The sequence below is a fragment of the Pristiophorus japonicus genome, chromosome 16 (assembly GCF_044704955.1).
Source record: "Pristiophorus japonicus isolate sPriJap1 chromosome 16, sPriJap1.hap1, whole genome shotgun sequence".
NCBI classification, from domain to species: domain Eukaryota; kingdom Metazoa; phylum Chordata; class Chondrichthyes; family Pristiophoridae; genus Pristiophorus; species Pristiophorus japonicus.
In genome coordinates, this window is record NC_091992.1 from 91,207,574 (window position 1) to 91,224,740 (window position 17,167).

The 17,167-nt window shown below is 46.6% G+C and overlaps 1 protein-coding gene across 2 annotated transcripts in view; it reads left to right on the forward strand.

Moving 5' to 3' along the window:
• Nucleotides 1–16,679, forward strand: part of LOC139226653 (dynein axonemal heavy chain 9-like) — a 285,314-nt gene extending 268,635 nt beyond the window's left edge. For both annotated transcript variants that reach the window (XM_070857558.1, XM_070857559.1), the window contains exon 22: nucleotides 16,202–16,679. In XM_070857558.1, coding sequence (XP_070713659.1) covers nucleotides 16,202–16,429 — 228 coding nt within the window. In that variant the 3' untranslated portion in view covers nucleotides 16,430–16,679. The remainder of the gene's footprint in view (nucleotides 1–16,201) is intronic.
• The last annotated feature ends 488 nt before the right edge of the window (nucleotides 16,680–17,167 follow it).

Genomic DNA, 17,167 nt, shown 5'->3' on the forward strand with positions numbered 1-17,167 from the left:
GACAATGGCGACCCTCGCATTGACCGGCCCGCCATCATGCATCTGTTTTGGGTGCCGGGCCGCTGGCCCAGTCGATCGTGTCCCTGGTGGCCCACTAAAGGGCTTGCAGAGTGCGCAGCAGCCCTCCCCTTGAAATGAAGGGGCGGGGCGTTGTATCGCATCAGCATTACGCGGAGTGCTGGCGTCCTCAGCGCAACGCTGGACACAATGCCGCGGTGCCGCCCCGGGAGTGCTGGAGACAGCGCTCTGCTTCCTTTGAGGGGCGCATAGCCCAATTCCACACTGGGACGGGACTTCTGGGCCAGGCGATAAAAGCCCTGGTCCCGGAAGGTGACCGCCCGCAATAGGGGCGAGGGGCAATTTCATCCCCCAAGTTTCTAGATTCTTTCTTCATAAGTCGGTTAGCTAATATTAGGACTCAGTCGCGTTGTTCTTCACTGAACTGCCTCCTGGGCGTGAATGTCTCCCTTGTATCTCGGTGACATGAAGTGAATATAATACTCAAGAAATGTTCTGACTGGAGTAAGATACAGTTTGTACATCTTTCCCTAAAACTCGTGATCTGCAGTTTGGCTGTCTAGTTCAGCATTCTGTTTCCTTTGTTGATTGTTTCTCTGCAGTGGTTGAAAGCATCAAATCTCGATCTCTTTCAACTTCACCCTTAACTAGTTCAACCTTATTCATGGAGTACTAATGTTGCTCATTTTTTTCCACTTTGCGTGCCATTGTTCCAAATGCTGACTTATTCAAACATCAAATTTCTAATTTACCAATTTGAATAATTCCAACTTTATATAGAAGATGATTTTGAGTATAATCCCATTTTTCATTTCACTTTCATAGAAAACCATTAGCTTTGCAGGAGCAACTGGATTATTGTGAGATATGTGTACTGGTTTTGACGTCATATGTCATTCTGAATTAAACTTATCCCATGCGAGCCATACAGAACATGAAGATCTCAGGTTTGAACCCTGACTTGTGCTGAGTTTGCTGATCCCAGGGGAGGTGATGGTAGGGGGTGCTACTGTTTAGCCTCAGTGCTCCTGTGTAAAGGAAGGAGAAATGTATCAGGGTTCTAATCCTCACGGCTATCCAGAAACCTCCGCTGTGGGTGTGTGAGAAAAGAATCAACAACAAAATACCGCGGATGCTGGAATCTGAAATAAAAACAAAAAATGCTGGAAATACTCAGCAGGTCAGACAGCATCTGTGGAGAGAGAAACAGAGTTGATGTTTCAGGTCGGTGTCCCTTCGTCAGAACTAGAAAAATTTAGAGATGTAACAGCTTTTTAAGCAAATGTTGGGCCAGGGAAAGTGGAAAGGAGAGGGAAGAACAAATGGGAAGGTCTGCGATAGGGTGGAAGGCACAAGAGATTAAGAGACAAAAGGGATGATGGTGCAAGGCTGAAGGAGATGGTAATGGAACAAGTTAAGAAACAAAAGATGAGCCTACATAGAATGTAAATGGCAGATTCATCAACAGCTGCCAAGGGAAAAAGAGATTAAAACAGAAAAAAAAAAAGTGGGGCAGAGGCTATGGTTTGAAATTGTTGAAATCGATATTGAGTCCAGAAGGCTGTAAAGTGCAGAAACAAATGATGAGGCATTGTTCCTCGAGCTCACACTGAGCTTTAAGCTTCAAAGAATCAAGCTTGGCTGTGGTGTCCTCCCCAGGGGCAAGTAACCTTGCAATACTCACTGTTGATTGTCTCAGGAATTATGGCCACTAGGCATGGCAACAGAGAGCAATGAGCTCCCTGGGAACCAAACCCTGGCAAATGGTCAATGCCTTCAAGAGAGATGGGAAGGAGGAGAAAACTGGCAGGGAAACGTTTGGGGGAAAAACTTACCCTATGCCAAGTTATTCCAGGTGAGATGCCTGCAGGTTTTGACACTTACTTTCGCAATTGTTGGTTCTATTAAGGTCCTCTAAATGGTCCTTTAATACAGTTAGACATAATCTAACCACCAGTCTTAAATGATTTCTGTAAGTTTTATGAGATACTATTGATTCCAGTGAGCTAAATAAAGCTGTATGGAAGTTTTTGATTGGACTTTTGTTTACTTGTTGAATTATTTCAACTTTAACAGACTGAGTCAACCATTTAGCCATTAGTCTTTCTTTATTGAGTGTATATTGCATACAAACAGTAATATGCTGGAATTTAGAAAACAGTTCAAGGAAGAGTTGTTTATATTTCCCCAGTTAACTTTTAGACAAGGTGCATTTGATTTTGATGCTGAGCTGATTCTACTAAAATAGCCTCTTTCCCAGCGCTGTGTGTGTATGAGTTCATCGTGAAGAAAAGATCTTGTATGAACAACATTAAGTCTACAGATATGTGTGCTTGAATACCATATGTAATGGTTTTCTTTTTTGTGTGTTCATTAAGATGAGGGGTGGTAGTGCTGGGGAGTGCAAAACTTTGGGGTGCAATTCAGTATCGCCCCATTGGGAGGCGCGGGACTTAGCTGTAGAAACTAAAGTTTCGCCCCTCTCAAAATATTCGGGTTACCGCCCTGGAAGGAAGTGGACACTAAATCAAGCATTGCACTTCCTTCTTGGAGCGCTAACAAGGTGGGGCCTCAGCAGCTTTGCACACTGGGCCGTGCAGCGCTGCCGTGTCCAATGGACCCCTCCCTCCCTTAAAGGGAAGGACCCACGCTGCAGACTCTACAAGGAGAAACAGCACCTACTTGGACCACCAAGGAGTGGGGGTGCCGTGTGATCAGCCCAGCACTCGAGCAGAGTGCCGGGCTGAGCGATCGTGGCCAGGACCCAGCAAAGAAAATGGAGCTGCACCGCAAACAGCAAGGTAAGTTTTTTTAATTTCCATCGGCCAACTCGCCGTTAATTTTCGCCCCGGTAGAGGCCAGCCACCCCATCCGTGCCTCCTGCAGCGGTCGGTGTTATCGCCCGGCGTGCTGCTGGGGGCAAAAGTCCGTTTTGTGGCCGGGCCACTAATGGGGCAATGCGCTTGGTGATGACGTCACGATCTCCGGGAACTGGTGGTCGGGGCACAAGGCCTTAACGTCGTCACTAAACTCCCGCCAAATATGCCGGGAATCATTTCCAGCGCCACGCCAGGTCGGTAAGCCCCATTAGGAACGGGAGGCGCACATGCATTGAATTTCTAACCCTTTATCTTCTAGGCACCCATAAAGCATTCCCAGCCATGGTATAGCATGGTTGGATACAGAATGAAGTTCTCCTCCCTCTTCCCCAACAATATGTCTCAACGTCAACTGTAGAAGAGCACTTGCTCCTGCAGTACTATGACAATTTTTCCAATTCCTACACCAGACATACTGTGGCCTCTCTGTATGAGCCTGCAATTAGTGCTGGATTAGGGGCAGTACTGTGTTATGAACTATATCCACTGGGAACTGATTTCCCCAAATTATCTCCTGTAGGATATGATATAAAATCAGAAATTGCGAGAAATACTCAACAGGTCAGGTAGCATCTGTGGACAGAGAAACGGAGTTAACATTTCAGGTCGATCACCCTTTGTCAGAACTGGAAAAAATTAGAGATGTAACAGATTTTAAGCAAGTGCAGGGGAAGGGAAAAGGGGCGAGGGGAGGAAAGCAAAAGCGAAGGTCTGTAATAGGGTGGGAGACAAAAGGGAAACAGTAATGGGGCAAAAGAAACAAAAGATGAGTCTAGATAGGGTGGAAATGGAAATGGCAGAATCAGCAACAGCTACCACAGGAAAGAGAGAAAAAAAATCGAAAAATAGAGAAAAAAAAATTGGGTCAGGGTTTATGATCTGAAATTGTTGAACTCGATGTTGAGTCCAGGAGGCTGTAAAGTGCCTAAGCGAAAGATGAGGTGCTGTTCCTCGAGCTTGCGTTGAACTTCATTGGAACAGTGTAGGAGACCGAGGCCAGAGAGGTCAGAGTGGGAGTGGAGCGGAGAATTAAAGTGACAGGCGACCAGAATCTCAGGGTCACGCTGAGGGACTGAATGGAGGTGTTCCGCAAAGTGGTCACCCAATCTGCGTTTGGACTCTCCAATGTAGAGGAGACCGCATTGTGAGCAGCGAATACAGTATACTAAATTGAAAGAAGTACAAGTAAATCGCTGTTTCACCTGAAAGGAGTATTTGGGGCCCTGGAGAGTTGGAGGCGAGGAGGCAAAAGGGCAGGTGTTGCATCTCCTGCGTTTGCATGGGAAGGTGCCATGGGAAGGGGTGTTGGGGGTGATTGAGGAGTGGACTCGGGTGTCATGGAGCAAGAGATTCCTTCGGAATACTGAAAGGGAGGGGAAGGGAAGATGTGATTGGTGGTGGGATCACGCTGGAGGTGGCAGAGTATGATCTGTTGAACATGGAGGCTGGTGGGGTGAAAGGTGAGGACAAGGGGAACCCTGTCATGGTTCTGGTAGGGAGGGGAAGGGGTGAGAGCAGAAGTGCAGAAAATAGAATGGACACAGTTGAGGGCCATGTCAACTATGGTAGAGTAGAGGGGAATTCTCGGTTGAGGAAAAAGGAAGACATATCGGAAGCACTAGTATGGAAGTTGGCGTTGTTAGAACAGATGTGACAAAAATGAAAAATCCAAGAGAATAGAATGGAGTCCTTACAGGAAGCGGGGTGGGAGAAAACGTAGTCCAGGTAGCTGTGAGAGTCAGTGGGCTTATTGTGAATGTTTGTCAATAGCCTATCCCCAGAAATGGAGACAGTGAAGTTGAGGAAAGGAAGGGAAGAGTCGAAGATGGACCATATGAAGATGAGAGAAGGGTGGAAATTGGAAGCAAAGTGAATGAAATGTTCTAGTTCAGGGCGAGAGCAGGAAACGGCACCAATTCGGTCATCAATGTATCGGAAAAGTGGTGAAGGAGGGGACCCGAGTAGGACTGGAACAAAGAATGTTCCACATATCCCATGAAGAGGCAGGCATTGCTAGGATCCATAGCAACATCTTTAATTTGGAGGAAGTGTGTGGAGTCAAAGGAGAAGTTGTTCAATGTGAGATCACGTTCAGCCAGGCAGAGAAGTGTGGTGGTGGATGGGGATTGGTTGGGTCTCTATTTAAGGAAGAAGTAGTGCGACCTCAGGCTGTCCTGGTGGGGGATGGAGGTGTCGGGGGACTGAACGTCCATAGTGAAAAGGAGATGGTTGGGGCCAGGAAACTTTAAACTGTTAAAGTGGCGGAGGGCATCGGAGAGTGGCGGATGTAGGTGGGAAGAGAATGGACAAGAGGAGAAAAAAATAGAGTCGTGATAGGAAGAATTCAGCTCCGTGGGGCAGGAACTGGCTGAGACGATGGGTCTACCGGGGCAGTCATGTTTGTGAATCTTCATCTTTTGACAATTGCCCTTTCAATCTGGTCCAACACAACTGATTACTGCACTACTCTTGCCCATGCGTGTGTGTGTGTGTAAGTGACCAGAATAATGTGCATAAGTGTCTGTAATTATGACTGTGTGTGTGTGAATTCTTTGTAACTGAAACTGATAGTTAGCCATTACCTTGACTACACAGAATAAGTTGGGTTGAATGAAATGCTCACAAATACTATCATAAAATGTGGACCATAAATTGGAGGGTAGATTTTCCGAGTCCTCGCCCATGGTGAGGAAGATAGCACAACACAAGAGCAGACTGAGAAATCGCAGGTGCAGTCCCCATGATTTCCTACCTGCCCGAATGCCCACGATTACCCGATCTGTGCTGGTGGCTGGCAAGCTACACCACCAGAGGTAAGGGCTCAGGGAAAATATTCTGATAGCTTTCCATGGTTTTACTTTCCCTTTGCCAATCTCTCCTTCCATTCCCCACCTGAAGGCACGTACTTCTTTGCTGGGGTCACCATCATCATAGGCAGTCCATCGGAATCGAGGAAGACTTGCTTCTGCTCTTAGCATGAGTTCTTAGGTGGCTGAACTGTCCAATATGAGAACCACAGTCTCTGTCACAGATGGGACAGATAGTCATTGAGGGAAAGGGTGGGTGGGACAGGTTTGCTGCACGCTCCTTACGCTGCCTGTGCTTGATTTCTGCATGCTCTCGGCGACGAGACTCGAGGTGCTCAGCGCCCTCCCGGGTGTGCTTCCTCCACTTAGGGCGGTCTTTGGCCAGGGACTCCCAGGTGTCAGTGGGGATGTTGCGCTTTATCAGGGAGGCTTTGAGGTTGTCCTTGTAACGTTTCTGCTGCCCACCTTTGGCTCATTTGCCGTGAAGGAATTCCGAGTAGAACGCTTGCTTTGGGAGTCTCGTGTCTGGCATGCGAACTATATGGCCTGCCCAGCGGAGCTGATCAAGTGTGGTCAGTGCTTCCATGCTGGAGATGTTGGTCTGGTCGAGGACGCTAATGTTGGTGTATCTGTCCTCACAGGGGAATTGTAGGATCTTGCGGAGACATCGTTGGTGGTATTTCTCCAGCGATTTTAGGTGTCTACTGTACATGGTCCATGTTTCTGAGCCATAGAGGAGGGTGGCTATTACTACAGCCCTGTAGACTGTGAGCTTTGTGGCAGTTTTGAGGGCCTGGTCTTCAAAGATTCTTTTCCTCAGGTGGCCGAAGGCTGCACTGGCGCACTGGAGGTGGTGTTGGATCTCGTCTTCAATGCCTGCTCTTGTTGATAGGAGGCTCCCAAGATATGGGAAGTTGTCCACATTGTCCAGGGCCGCGCCGTGGATCTTGATGACTGGGGGATAGTGCTGTGCAGTGAGGATAGGCTGGCGGAGGACTTTTGTCTTACTGATGTTTAGCGTAAGGCCCATGCTTTCGTACACCTCAATAAATACGTCGAATATGTCCTGGAGTTCAGCCTCTGTATGTGCGCAGACGCAGGCGTCATCTGCGTACTGTAGCTCGGCGATAGACGTTGGGGTGGTCTTGGACCGGGCCTGGAGAAGGCGAAGGTTGAATAGGTTCCCACTGGTTCTGTAGTTTAGTTCCACTCCAGCGGGGAGCTTGTCGACTGTGGGGTGGAGCATGGCAGCGAGGAAGATTGAGAAGAGGGTTGGGGCAATGACGCAGCCCAGTTTGACCCCGGTCTGGACGTGGATTGGGTCTGCAATGCATCCGTTGGTAAGAATCACAGCCTGCATGTCGTTGTGGAGCAGGCGGAGGATGGTGATGAACTTTGGGGGCATCTGAAACGCAGGAGTATGCTCCATAAACCCTCGTGATTGACAGTGTCAAAGGCCTTTGTAAGGTTGAAGAAGGCCATGTATAAGGGTTGGTGCTGTTCCCTGCATTTTTCCTGCAGCTGTCGCATTGCAAAAATTATGCCCGTTGTGCCCCGTAGGGGACGAAATCCACACTGTGACTCCGGGAGGAGCTCTTCAGCCACAGGGAGAAGACGGTTGAGGAAGGCTCTAGCGACAACTTTCCCAGTGGCTGATAACAGGGAGATTCCTCTGTAGTTGCCGCAGTCGGACTTGTCCCCTTTTTTAAAGATGGTCACGACCACTGCATCTCTCAGATCTCCCGGCATGCTGTCCTCCCTCCAGATGAGAGAGATGAGGTCATGTATTTGCGCCAGTAGTGCCTCTCCACCATATTTCAGTGCCTCAGCAGGGATTTCATTCGCTCCCGAAAATTTGTTGTTCTTAAGCTGTCTTATGGCTTTTTCTACCTTCTGCAGTGTTGGGGTTTTACTGAGGTGGTGGCAAGTAGCATGCTGCCGGATGGAGTCGAGAACACTCGAGTCAAAGGCAGAGTTGGTTGAGGAGATCTTCGAAGTGCCCTGACTGCCTCGATGTCCTTGATGAATGCTTCCCCGTTCTTGGCCAGCAGTGGGGTGGGGACTTGGGAGTTTGGACCGTAAGTGACCTTGACTGCAATGAAGAATCCTCGCACATCATGGTAGTCGGCCAGCTGCTGTATCTCCTGTGCTTTCTCCATCCACCACCTGTTCTTTAGGTCCCGAGTTTTTTGTTGGACCTCAGCCTTGAGGCGTCTGTAATGCTGCTTTGCTGCTCTGGAGTTGGGTTGTTGCTTAAGGTTCAGAAATGCCCTGCGTTTGTGACCTAATAGCTCTTGGATCTTTTGATCGTTCTCATCAAATCAATCCTGGTGTTTCCTGGTCGAGTGACCAAGCGTCTCTTTGCAGGCACTGGTTATGGTGACCTGGAGGGCAGACCAAGCGCTGTGGGCATTCTATGTCTTGTGGTCATCAAGGCCTGCCAGGTTAGCTGTGAGGTGCTGACTGTATAGGACTCTCTTAGCTGGGACTTTAAGTGCCCCGGTATTGACTTTTTTGCGACACTGCTTCTGCTGCCCCCTTTGCTTTGGGACTATGTTGATGTCAATGATGGATCGGATTAGGCGGTGGTCCGTCCAGCAGTCGTCAGCTCTTGTCATAGCGCGAGTGATGTGCACATCCTTGCGATCCCTGGCTCGGACGATGATATAGTCAAGCAGGTGCCAGTGTTTGGCGCGAGGGTGTTGCCACAATGCCTTGTATTTGTCCCTCAGGTGGAACAAGGTGTTGGTGATGACAAGTTCATGTTCTAGACATTTTGTCAGGAGTAGGGTACCTCTGGAGTTTGTTTTCCCTACCCCCTCTCTGCCAATCACTCATGCCTCCCTAGAGGGCTGTGTTCTTGCCGAACCTGGCGATGAAGTCACCGAGGAGGATCAGTTTGTTGTCCACGGGATGCGGAACAGTGATTTTTCAAGGTTGGAGTCGAAACCCTCATTGGTCTCACCTGTTGCATCGAGTGTTGGGACGTATGCACTGATGACTGTGGCGCATTGATTCCGGGTCGAAGAGTCATGAGTTGTTCTTTAGCCCCGCAGGGGGAGTTTTTGAGGCGGTCAACCAGCTCGTTTTTGATGGTGAAGTCGACTCCGTGGAGGTGGCATTCTTCCTCTGGTTTCCCTTTCCAGAAGAAGGTGTAACCTCCACCTTGTTCCTTGAGCTGGCCTTCCCCTGCCCGCTGGGTCTCGCTTAGGGTGGCAATTTCGATATCAAAGCATCTAATTTCCCAGGCAACTATGATGGTGCGGCGTTCTGGCCTGTCGCTGTTGGGGTTGTCCATGAGGGTCCTGACGTTCCAGGTCCCGAACTTCAAGTTAGAGGAGTGGAAGGTGGCTGTATGTTTTTTTGCACACCGGCTATCACATGGGCTTAGCTGAGCATGTTCTTGATCCAGTGGCAAGGGGGCCCAAGGTGACTGTAGACCAGGCACTGCTATATGGGCCTAGTTGCCTACGGTGAGACGTTGGTCGCAGGATCGGCACTGAGTAGCGCCCTTGATGGTAGGTGGTCCGAGGTTTGGTTGGGGGCAGGTATTGGAAGGGTCAGTGGCCCACTGGGGTTCAGAGGGGGGGGGGGGGGTCACAGCCATGATGCTCACCACGTGCTGGAGGAGGAGAAGGTGAGCTCCAGTCTTCGCTGAAGGAGGAGGAGGTCACATGTGGGAAAGTTGCCCTCTGTTATATTGTCCACGTGGCTATTATTTAGAAACATAGAAAATAGGTGCAGGAGTAGGCCATTCGGCCCTTCTAGCCTGCACCGCCATTCAATGAGTTCATGGCTGAACATGCAATTTCAGTACCCCATTCCTGCTTTCTCGCCATACCCCTTGATCCCCCTAGTAGTAAGGACTTCATCTAACTCCTTTTTGAATATATTTAGTGAATTGGCCTCAACAACTTTCTGTGGTAGAGAATTCCACAAGTTCACCACTCCCTGGGTGAAGAAATTTCTCCTCATCTCGGTCCTAAATGGCTTACCCCTTATCCTTAGACTGTGACCCCTGGTTCTGGACTTCCCCAACATTGGGAACATTCTTCCTGCATCTAATCTGTCTAAACCCATCAGAATTTTAAATGTTTCTATGAGGTCCCCTCTCATTCTTCTGAACTCCAGTGAATACAAGCCCAGTTGATCCAGTCTTTCTTGATATGTCAGTCCCGGCATCCCGGGAATCAGTCTGGTGAACCTTCGCTGCACTCCCTCAATAGCAAGAATGTCCTTCCTCAGGTTAGGAGACCAAAACTGTACACAATACTCCAGGTGTGGTCTCACCAAGGCCCTGTACAACTGTAGTAACACCTCCCTGCCCCTGTACTCAAATCCCCTCGCTGTGAAGGCCAACATGCCATTTGCTTTCTTAACCGCCTGCTGTACCTGCATGCCAACCTTCAATGACTGATGTACCATGACACCCAGGTCTCGTTGCACCTCCCCTTTTCCTAATCTGTCACCATTCAGATAATATTCTGTCTCTCTGTTTTTACCACCAAAGTGGATAACCTCACATTTATCCACATTATACTTCATCTGCCATGCATTTGCCCACTCACCTAACCTATCCAAGTTGCTCTGCAGCCTCATAGCATCCTCCTCGCAGCTCACACTGCCACCCAACTTAGTGTCATCCGCAAATGTGGAGATACTACATTTAATCCCCTCGTCTAAATCATTAATATACAGTGTAAACCGCTGGGGTCCCAGCACAGAACCTTGTGGTACCCGACTAGTCACTGCCTGCCATTCTGAAAAGTCCCCATTTACTCCTACTCTTTGCTTCCTGTCTGACAACCAGTTCTCAATCCATGTCAGCACACTACCCCCAATCCAATGTGCTTTAACTTTGCACATTAATCTCTTGTGTGGGACCTTGTCGAAAGCCTTCTGAAAGTCCAAATATACCACATCAACTGGTTCTCCCTTGTCCACTCTACTGGAAACATCCTCAAAAAATTCCAGAAGATTTGCCAAGCATGATTTCCCTTTCACAAATCCATGCTGACTTGGACCTATCATGTCACCTCTTTCCAAATGCGCTGCTATGACATCCTTAATAATTGATTCCATCATTTTACCCACTACCGATGTCAGGCTGACCGGTCTATAATTCCCTGTTTTCTCTCTTCCTCCTTTTTTAAAAAGTGTGGTTACATTGGCTACCCTCCACTCGATAGGAACTGATCCAGAGTCAATGGAATGTTGGAAAATGACTGTCAATGCATCCGCTATTTCCAAGGCCACCTCCTTAAGTACTCTGGGATGCAGTCCATCAGGCCCTGGGGATTTATTGGCCTTCAATCCCATCAATTTCCCCAATACAATTTCCCAACTAATAAGGATTTCCCTCAGTTCCTCCTCCTTACTAGATCCTCTAACCCCTTTTATATCCGGAAGGTTGTTTGTGTCCTCCTTAGTGAATACCGAACCGAAGTACTTGTTCAATTGGTCCGCCATTTCTTTGTTCCCCGTTATGACTTTCCCCGATTCTGACTGCAGGGGACTTACGTTTGTCTTTACTAACTTTTTTCTCTTTACATATCTATCGAAACTTTTGCAATCTGTCTTAATGTTCCCTGCAAGCTTCTTCTCGTACTCCATTTTTCCCTGCCCTAATCAAACCCTTTGTCCTCCTCTGCTGAGTTCTAAATTTCTCCCAGTCCCTTGGTTCGCTGCTATTTCTGGCCAATGGTTCATCCATGCAGTCTCTAAATGTCTGCCATTGCCCATGCACAGTCAACCCCTTAAGTATCATTCGCCAATCCATCCCAGCCAATTCACGCCTCATACCTTCAAAGTTAGCCTTCTTTAAGTTCTGGACCATGGTCTCTGAATTAACTGTTTCATTCTCCATCCTAATGCAGAATTCCACCATATTATGGTCACTCTTCCCCAAGGGGACTCGCACAACGAGATTGCTAATTAATCCTCTCTCATTACACAACATCCAGTCTAAGATGGCCTCCCCCCTAGTTGGTTCCTCGACATATTGGTCTAAAAAACCATCCCTTATGCACTCCAGGAAATCCTCCTCCACCGTATTGCTTCCAGTTTGGTTAGCCCAATCTATGTGCATATTAAAGTCACCCATTATAACTGCTGCACCCTTATTGCATGCACCCCTAATTTCCTGTTTGATGCCCTCCCCAACATCACTACTACTGTTTGGAGGTCTGTACACAACTCCCACTAACGTTTTTTGCCCTTTGGTGTTCTGCAGGTCTACCCATATAGATTCCACATCATCCAAGCTAATGTCCTTCCTAACTATTGCCTTAATCTCCTCCTTAACCAGCAATGCTACCCCACCTCCTTTTCCTTTTATTCTATGCTTCCTGAATGTTGAATACCCCTGGATGTTGAGTTCCCAGCCCTGATCATCCTGGAGCCACGTCTCTGTAATCCCAATCACATCATATTTGTTAACATCTATTTGCACAGTTAATTCATCCACCTTATTACGGATACTCCTTGCATTAAGACACAAAGCCGTCAGGCTTGTTTTTTTAACACTCTTTGTCCTTTTAGAATTTTGCTGTACAGTGGCCCTTTTTGTTCTTTGCCTTGGGTTTTTCTGCCCTCCACTTTTCCTCATCTCCTTTCTGTCTTTTGCTTTTGTCTCCTTTTTGTTTCCCTCTGTCTCCCTGCATTGGTTCCCATCCCCCTGCCATATTAGTTTAACTCCTCCCCAACAGCACTAGCAAACACTCCCCCTAGGACATTGGTTCCGGTCCTGCCCAGGTGCAGACTGTCCGGTTTGTACTGGTCCCACCTCCCCCAGAACCGGTTCCAATGCCCCAGGAATTTGAATCCCTTCCTGCTGCACCACTGCTCAAGCCACGTATTCATCTGCGCTATCCTGCGATTCCTACTCTGACTAGCACGTGGCACTGGTAGCAATCCCGAGATTACTACTTTTGAGGTCCTACTTTTTAATTTAGCTCCTAGCTCCTTAAATTCGTTTCGTAGGATCTCATCCCTTTTTTTACCTATGTCGTTGGTACCAATGTGCACCACGACAACTCCCTCCCTTTTTAGAATGTCCTGCACCCGCTCCGAGACATCCTTGACTCTTGCACCAGGGAGGCAACATACTATCCTGGCGTCTTGGTTGCGGCCGCAGAAACGCCTATCTATTCCCCTTACAATTGAATTCCCTATCAATATCGCTCTCCCACTCTTTTTCCTGCCCTCCTGTGCAACAGAGCCAGCCACGGTGCCATGAACTTGGCTGCTGCTGCCCTCCCCTGATGAGTCATCCCCCCCAACATTACTCAAAGCAGTGTATCTGTTTTGCAGGGGGATGACCACAGGGGACCCCTGCACTATCTTCCTTGCACTGCTCTTCCTGCTGGTCTTCCATTCCCTATCTGGCTGTGGACCCTTTACCTGCGGTACGACCAACTCGCTACACGTGCTACTCACGTCATTCTCAGCATCGTGGATGCTCCAGAGTGAATCCACTCTCAGCTCCAACTCCACAACGCGGTCCGTCAGGAGCTGGAGGCGGATACACTTCCCACACACGTAGTGCGAACCCTGATAGTGTGTGCTGAAAGGCTGTTTGGTTGGGAGAGAGGCCGCTACAGATGAATGCAGTTGTACCCTCAAGTGATGTCCACACAAGCATAATTATTTAGGAATCACTGAACCATCATTTCCTGCTAAATATAGTGTCTCTGCAGCCACCCTGCTAGGATCAGTTAAATTAGCACAAAACTAATGGAACCAACCTGGGACTTTCCTCGATAATCTTGTTGAGCTATCGGGGAGATCATATTGAATGTCATGACATGCAAACTAATGGGTATGACATATATACTGATGTGAGAGAACTTTATCCAATCAAGCAGAAATCTGGTAGAACCTTTACACCAGTGTGCCTTGTTGACCTATTATTCAATTTGGGCCGCACTGAGTTGGAATTGTTCGCAAGACAATATAAAACGTCTCAATTAAAACAGTACCCCTTCAAGATAACATCATCCTGAGTAATAAGAATGCCCATGTAGAATGCACTTTGTTCGAACATGCTCTTTGTGTATTCACAAGGACAAAAGATGGGCTCACTGTTGAACATTTTCAGCACTGAGTGATGAGTTTAATCATGCGGACTGTTAGGTCACAAAAGTACAATGCTTTCTGTGATTAGTCCTTGTTTATTCCAAACACGGACATCGTTAGTCGTGCACTCCATCGATTCTCCCATAGGTGATGGCCTGCAGACCTCTGAATAGATTCTCATACTCTGTCAGTCAAGCAGTAAGAAACATGCACAATTAAGATGTGCTGGACAGGACTGTCAGTTCTGGCCCCAAGTAAGATCTTGCATCACAGCTGAGTGGTGGCAAAACTATGTACATGTGCTGGAAATTGAGTTGTTGACTGCTGCCACTTCAGCCAGTGGTCATAAATTCATAGAATGATACAGCATTAAAAGAGGCACGTTCGGTCCATCATTCTTGTGCCGGCTCTTTGAAAGAGCTATCCAATTAGTCCTACACGTCTGTCTTTTTCCTAGAGCCCTGCAAAATTTTCCCCTTCAAATATTTATCCAATTCCCTTTTGAAAGTTATTATTGAATTTGCTTCCACCGCCCTTTCAGGCAGTGCCCTAACATTCCAGATCATAACAACTCACTGCGTAAAGATTTTTTTCCTCATGTCACCTCTGGTACTTTTGCTAATTATCTTCAATCTTTTTCCTCTGATTAATGACCCTTCTGCCACTGGAAACAGTTTCTCCTAATTTACTCTATCAAAGTCCGTCATGATTTTGAACATCTCTATCAAATCTACCCATCACCTTCTCTAATCCATGGAGAACAACCCCAGTTGATCTAGTCTCTCCATGTAACTGAAGCCTCTCATCCCTGGTACTATTCTAGTAAACCTCCTCTGAACCCTCTCTGTGGCCTTGACATCCTTCCTAAAGTGTGATGCCCAGAATTGGCCTCAATTGCCTAACCAGTACTTTTTGAAGGTTTAACATAAAGCAGCAGAGGGACCTGGGTGTCCTTGTACACCAGTCATTGAAAGCAAACATGCAGGTGCAGCAAGCAGTTAGGAATGCAAATGGTATGATGCCCTTCATTGCAAAAGGATTTGAGTACAGGAGCAAGGATGTCTTACTACAGTTATACAGGGCCTTGGTGAGACCGCACCTGGAGTATTGTGTGCAGTTTTGGTCTCCTTATCTAAGAAAGAATATACTTGCCATAGAGGGAGTGCAGCAAAAGTTCACCAGACTGATTCCTGGGACGGCAGGACTGTCGAATGAGGAGACATTGAGTCCACTAGGCCTGTATTCACGAGAGTTTAGATGACTGAGAGGGGATCTCATTGAAACGTATAAAATTCTAACTGGGTTGGATAGACTGGATGCGGAGGGGATGTTTCCCTTGCTTGGGAAGTCCAGAACAAGGGGTCACAGTCTCAGGAAACCGGGTAGGAAATTTAGGACCGAGATGAGGAGACATTTTTTTCATTCAGTGGGTGGTAAACCTGTGGGATTCTGTGGCGGCCAAGTCACTGAATATATTTAAGAGGGAGATGGATACATTTCTAGAAACAAAAGGCATCAAGGGGTATGGGGAAAAAGTGGGAATATGGTGTTGATAGAGAGGATCAGCTATGATCATATTGAATGGTGGTGCAGACTCGAAGGGCCAAATGGCCTACCACTGCTCCTTATTTTCTATGTTTCTATAAACTGAACTGAAGCTGGCAATAAATCATTTCTTTGTTTATATGGCATAGACTGTGTCATGGAATATCAATGATGTAAAGTTAAAACACACTGGAACCTCTCTCTCTCTCTTTATATGGGAACCATTCACAATAATAAGTTTATATGAACATTTTTGTGTTAGAAAGAAATCCATCAGGTAGGACAGCAATTAGGGTGTTAAAATTGGTCTTAATGCCCTTGACTAGAGTGAGACAAAATTAGCGTGGTGTCTCTCTTGATTACTATCCAGTGGCATCTAATGAAAAATGTGTGTGTCTATATATATATAATATCTGATGAGGACGTACCTGCTAGGTTTGGGCATAATGCTATCTTAGCTCTCGGATGAAGAATAGCTACTTGGGCAATATACTGGAGGAAGTTAGCACTGGTGGAACCATTCTCATTCTGAATTGTGCCTGCACGAGAGGAGGAGCACTTGTTCTGGCAGACATTATCACATGAAAAAGTAGAACTTGCATTTATATCGTGCCTTTCATGACCTCAGGACATCCCAAAGCGCTTTACAGCCAATTAAGTACTTCTGAAGTATAGTTACTGTTGTAATGTAGGAAATTGTCCAGGAATGTCTCAGTGAGGTAATTATGTACTTCTCGGAGGACTGAGATTATTGAGCAAGGAAATAAATTCAGTTGCACCTATTTGCCAGAAAATCCAGCTGTAAAACACTTTCTATTTCAGGTGACATGTTTGATCTATGTATTTTTAACAGTCCCTTTTCTTTTTTTTCCACAGGCTGGGATTATTACTGATGCTCGTTTGAAGGAACTGACCCCGACAATGCCAGTCATTTTTATCAAGGCTATTCCCGTGGACAAGCAGGACACTCGGAATGTGTATCCGTGCCCGGTTTACAAAACACGCCTCCGAGGACCAACCTATGTCTGGACTTTTAATCTGAAGACCAAGGAAAAACCATCCAAATGGGTGCTGGCAGGGGTCTCACTGCTTCTCCAAATCTAAGCAATAGAATTTGCACATTCTTCACTACACTGGCAGGAAAGACTATTCATTAATGTCACTCGAATCTAGATCACTCATTTTAGTATAAAGATCAATAGAATTCTTTTTTTAGTAATGTAAAAAATGACTAATGGGGAATGTTGCTGTGAATACTAGGGACAAAATATTGCACTTTATTTGTGATTTCTCAATTTGAATCACATACAAATATAACTTGAGGCTACAGAAGTACATCTTGTTATGTGTCACTCTAAATGCATTTTATTCTTAATAAAGAGCCATTTCCAATTCTCTTTTAATATGGTGCTTTCATATGATGCACATTTGGATCTTGCTCCCAGTTGATTTTACACTGTGAAATTAATGAGTAAATACAACACATTATGTTGGCACTGTCTTCTGCTAAGTGTGAACATAAAGCTTCCTGGATGATATAAAGCTTGGTGGTGGAACAGTTGACTATTCCACCTTCACAACTTATGAGTTTCCGTGAATTAAGCACATATGAATCTTTAATTAAGTAAGCTGCAAAGCAAAAGTTTGATAACATTCAGAATGTATAGCCAAACGAAAAGCTTGGGAATAAATGCAAGAAGCTGGTAAATAGGATATAAGTTGTTTCTGTAATTAAGCTTGCAGAAATTGAAGAGTCCTTTCATTACGGTTATTCGGGAACCTAATGAATTTCTTTGCTTCTGTTTTTTTAATGCCACTCCTAATTTTTACTCCCCAGCTCCA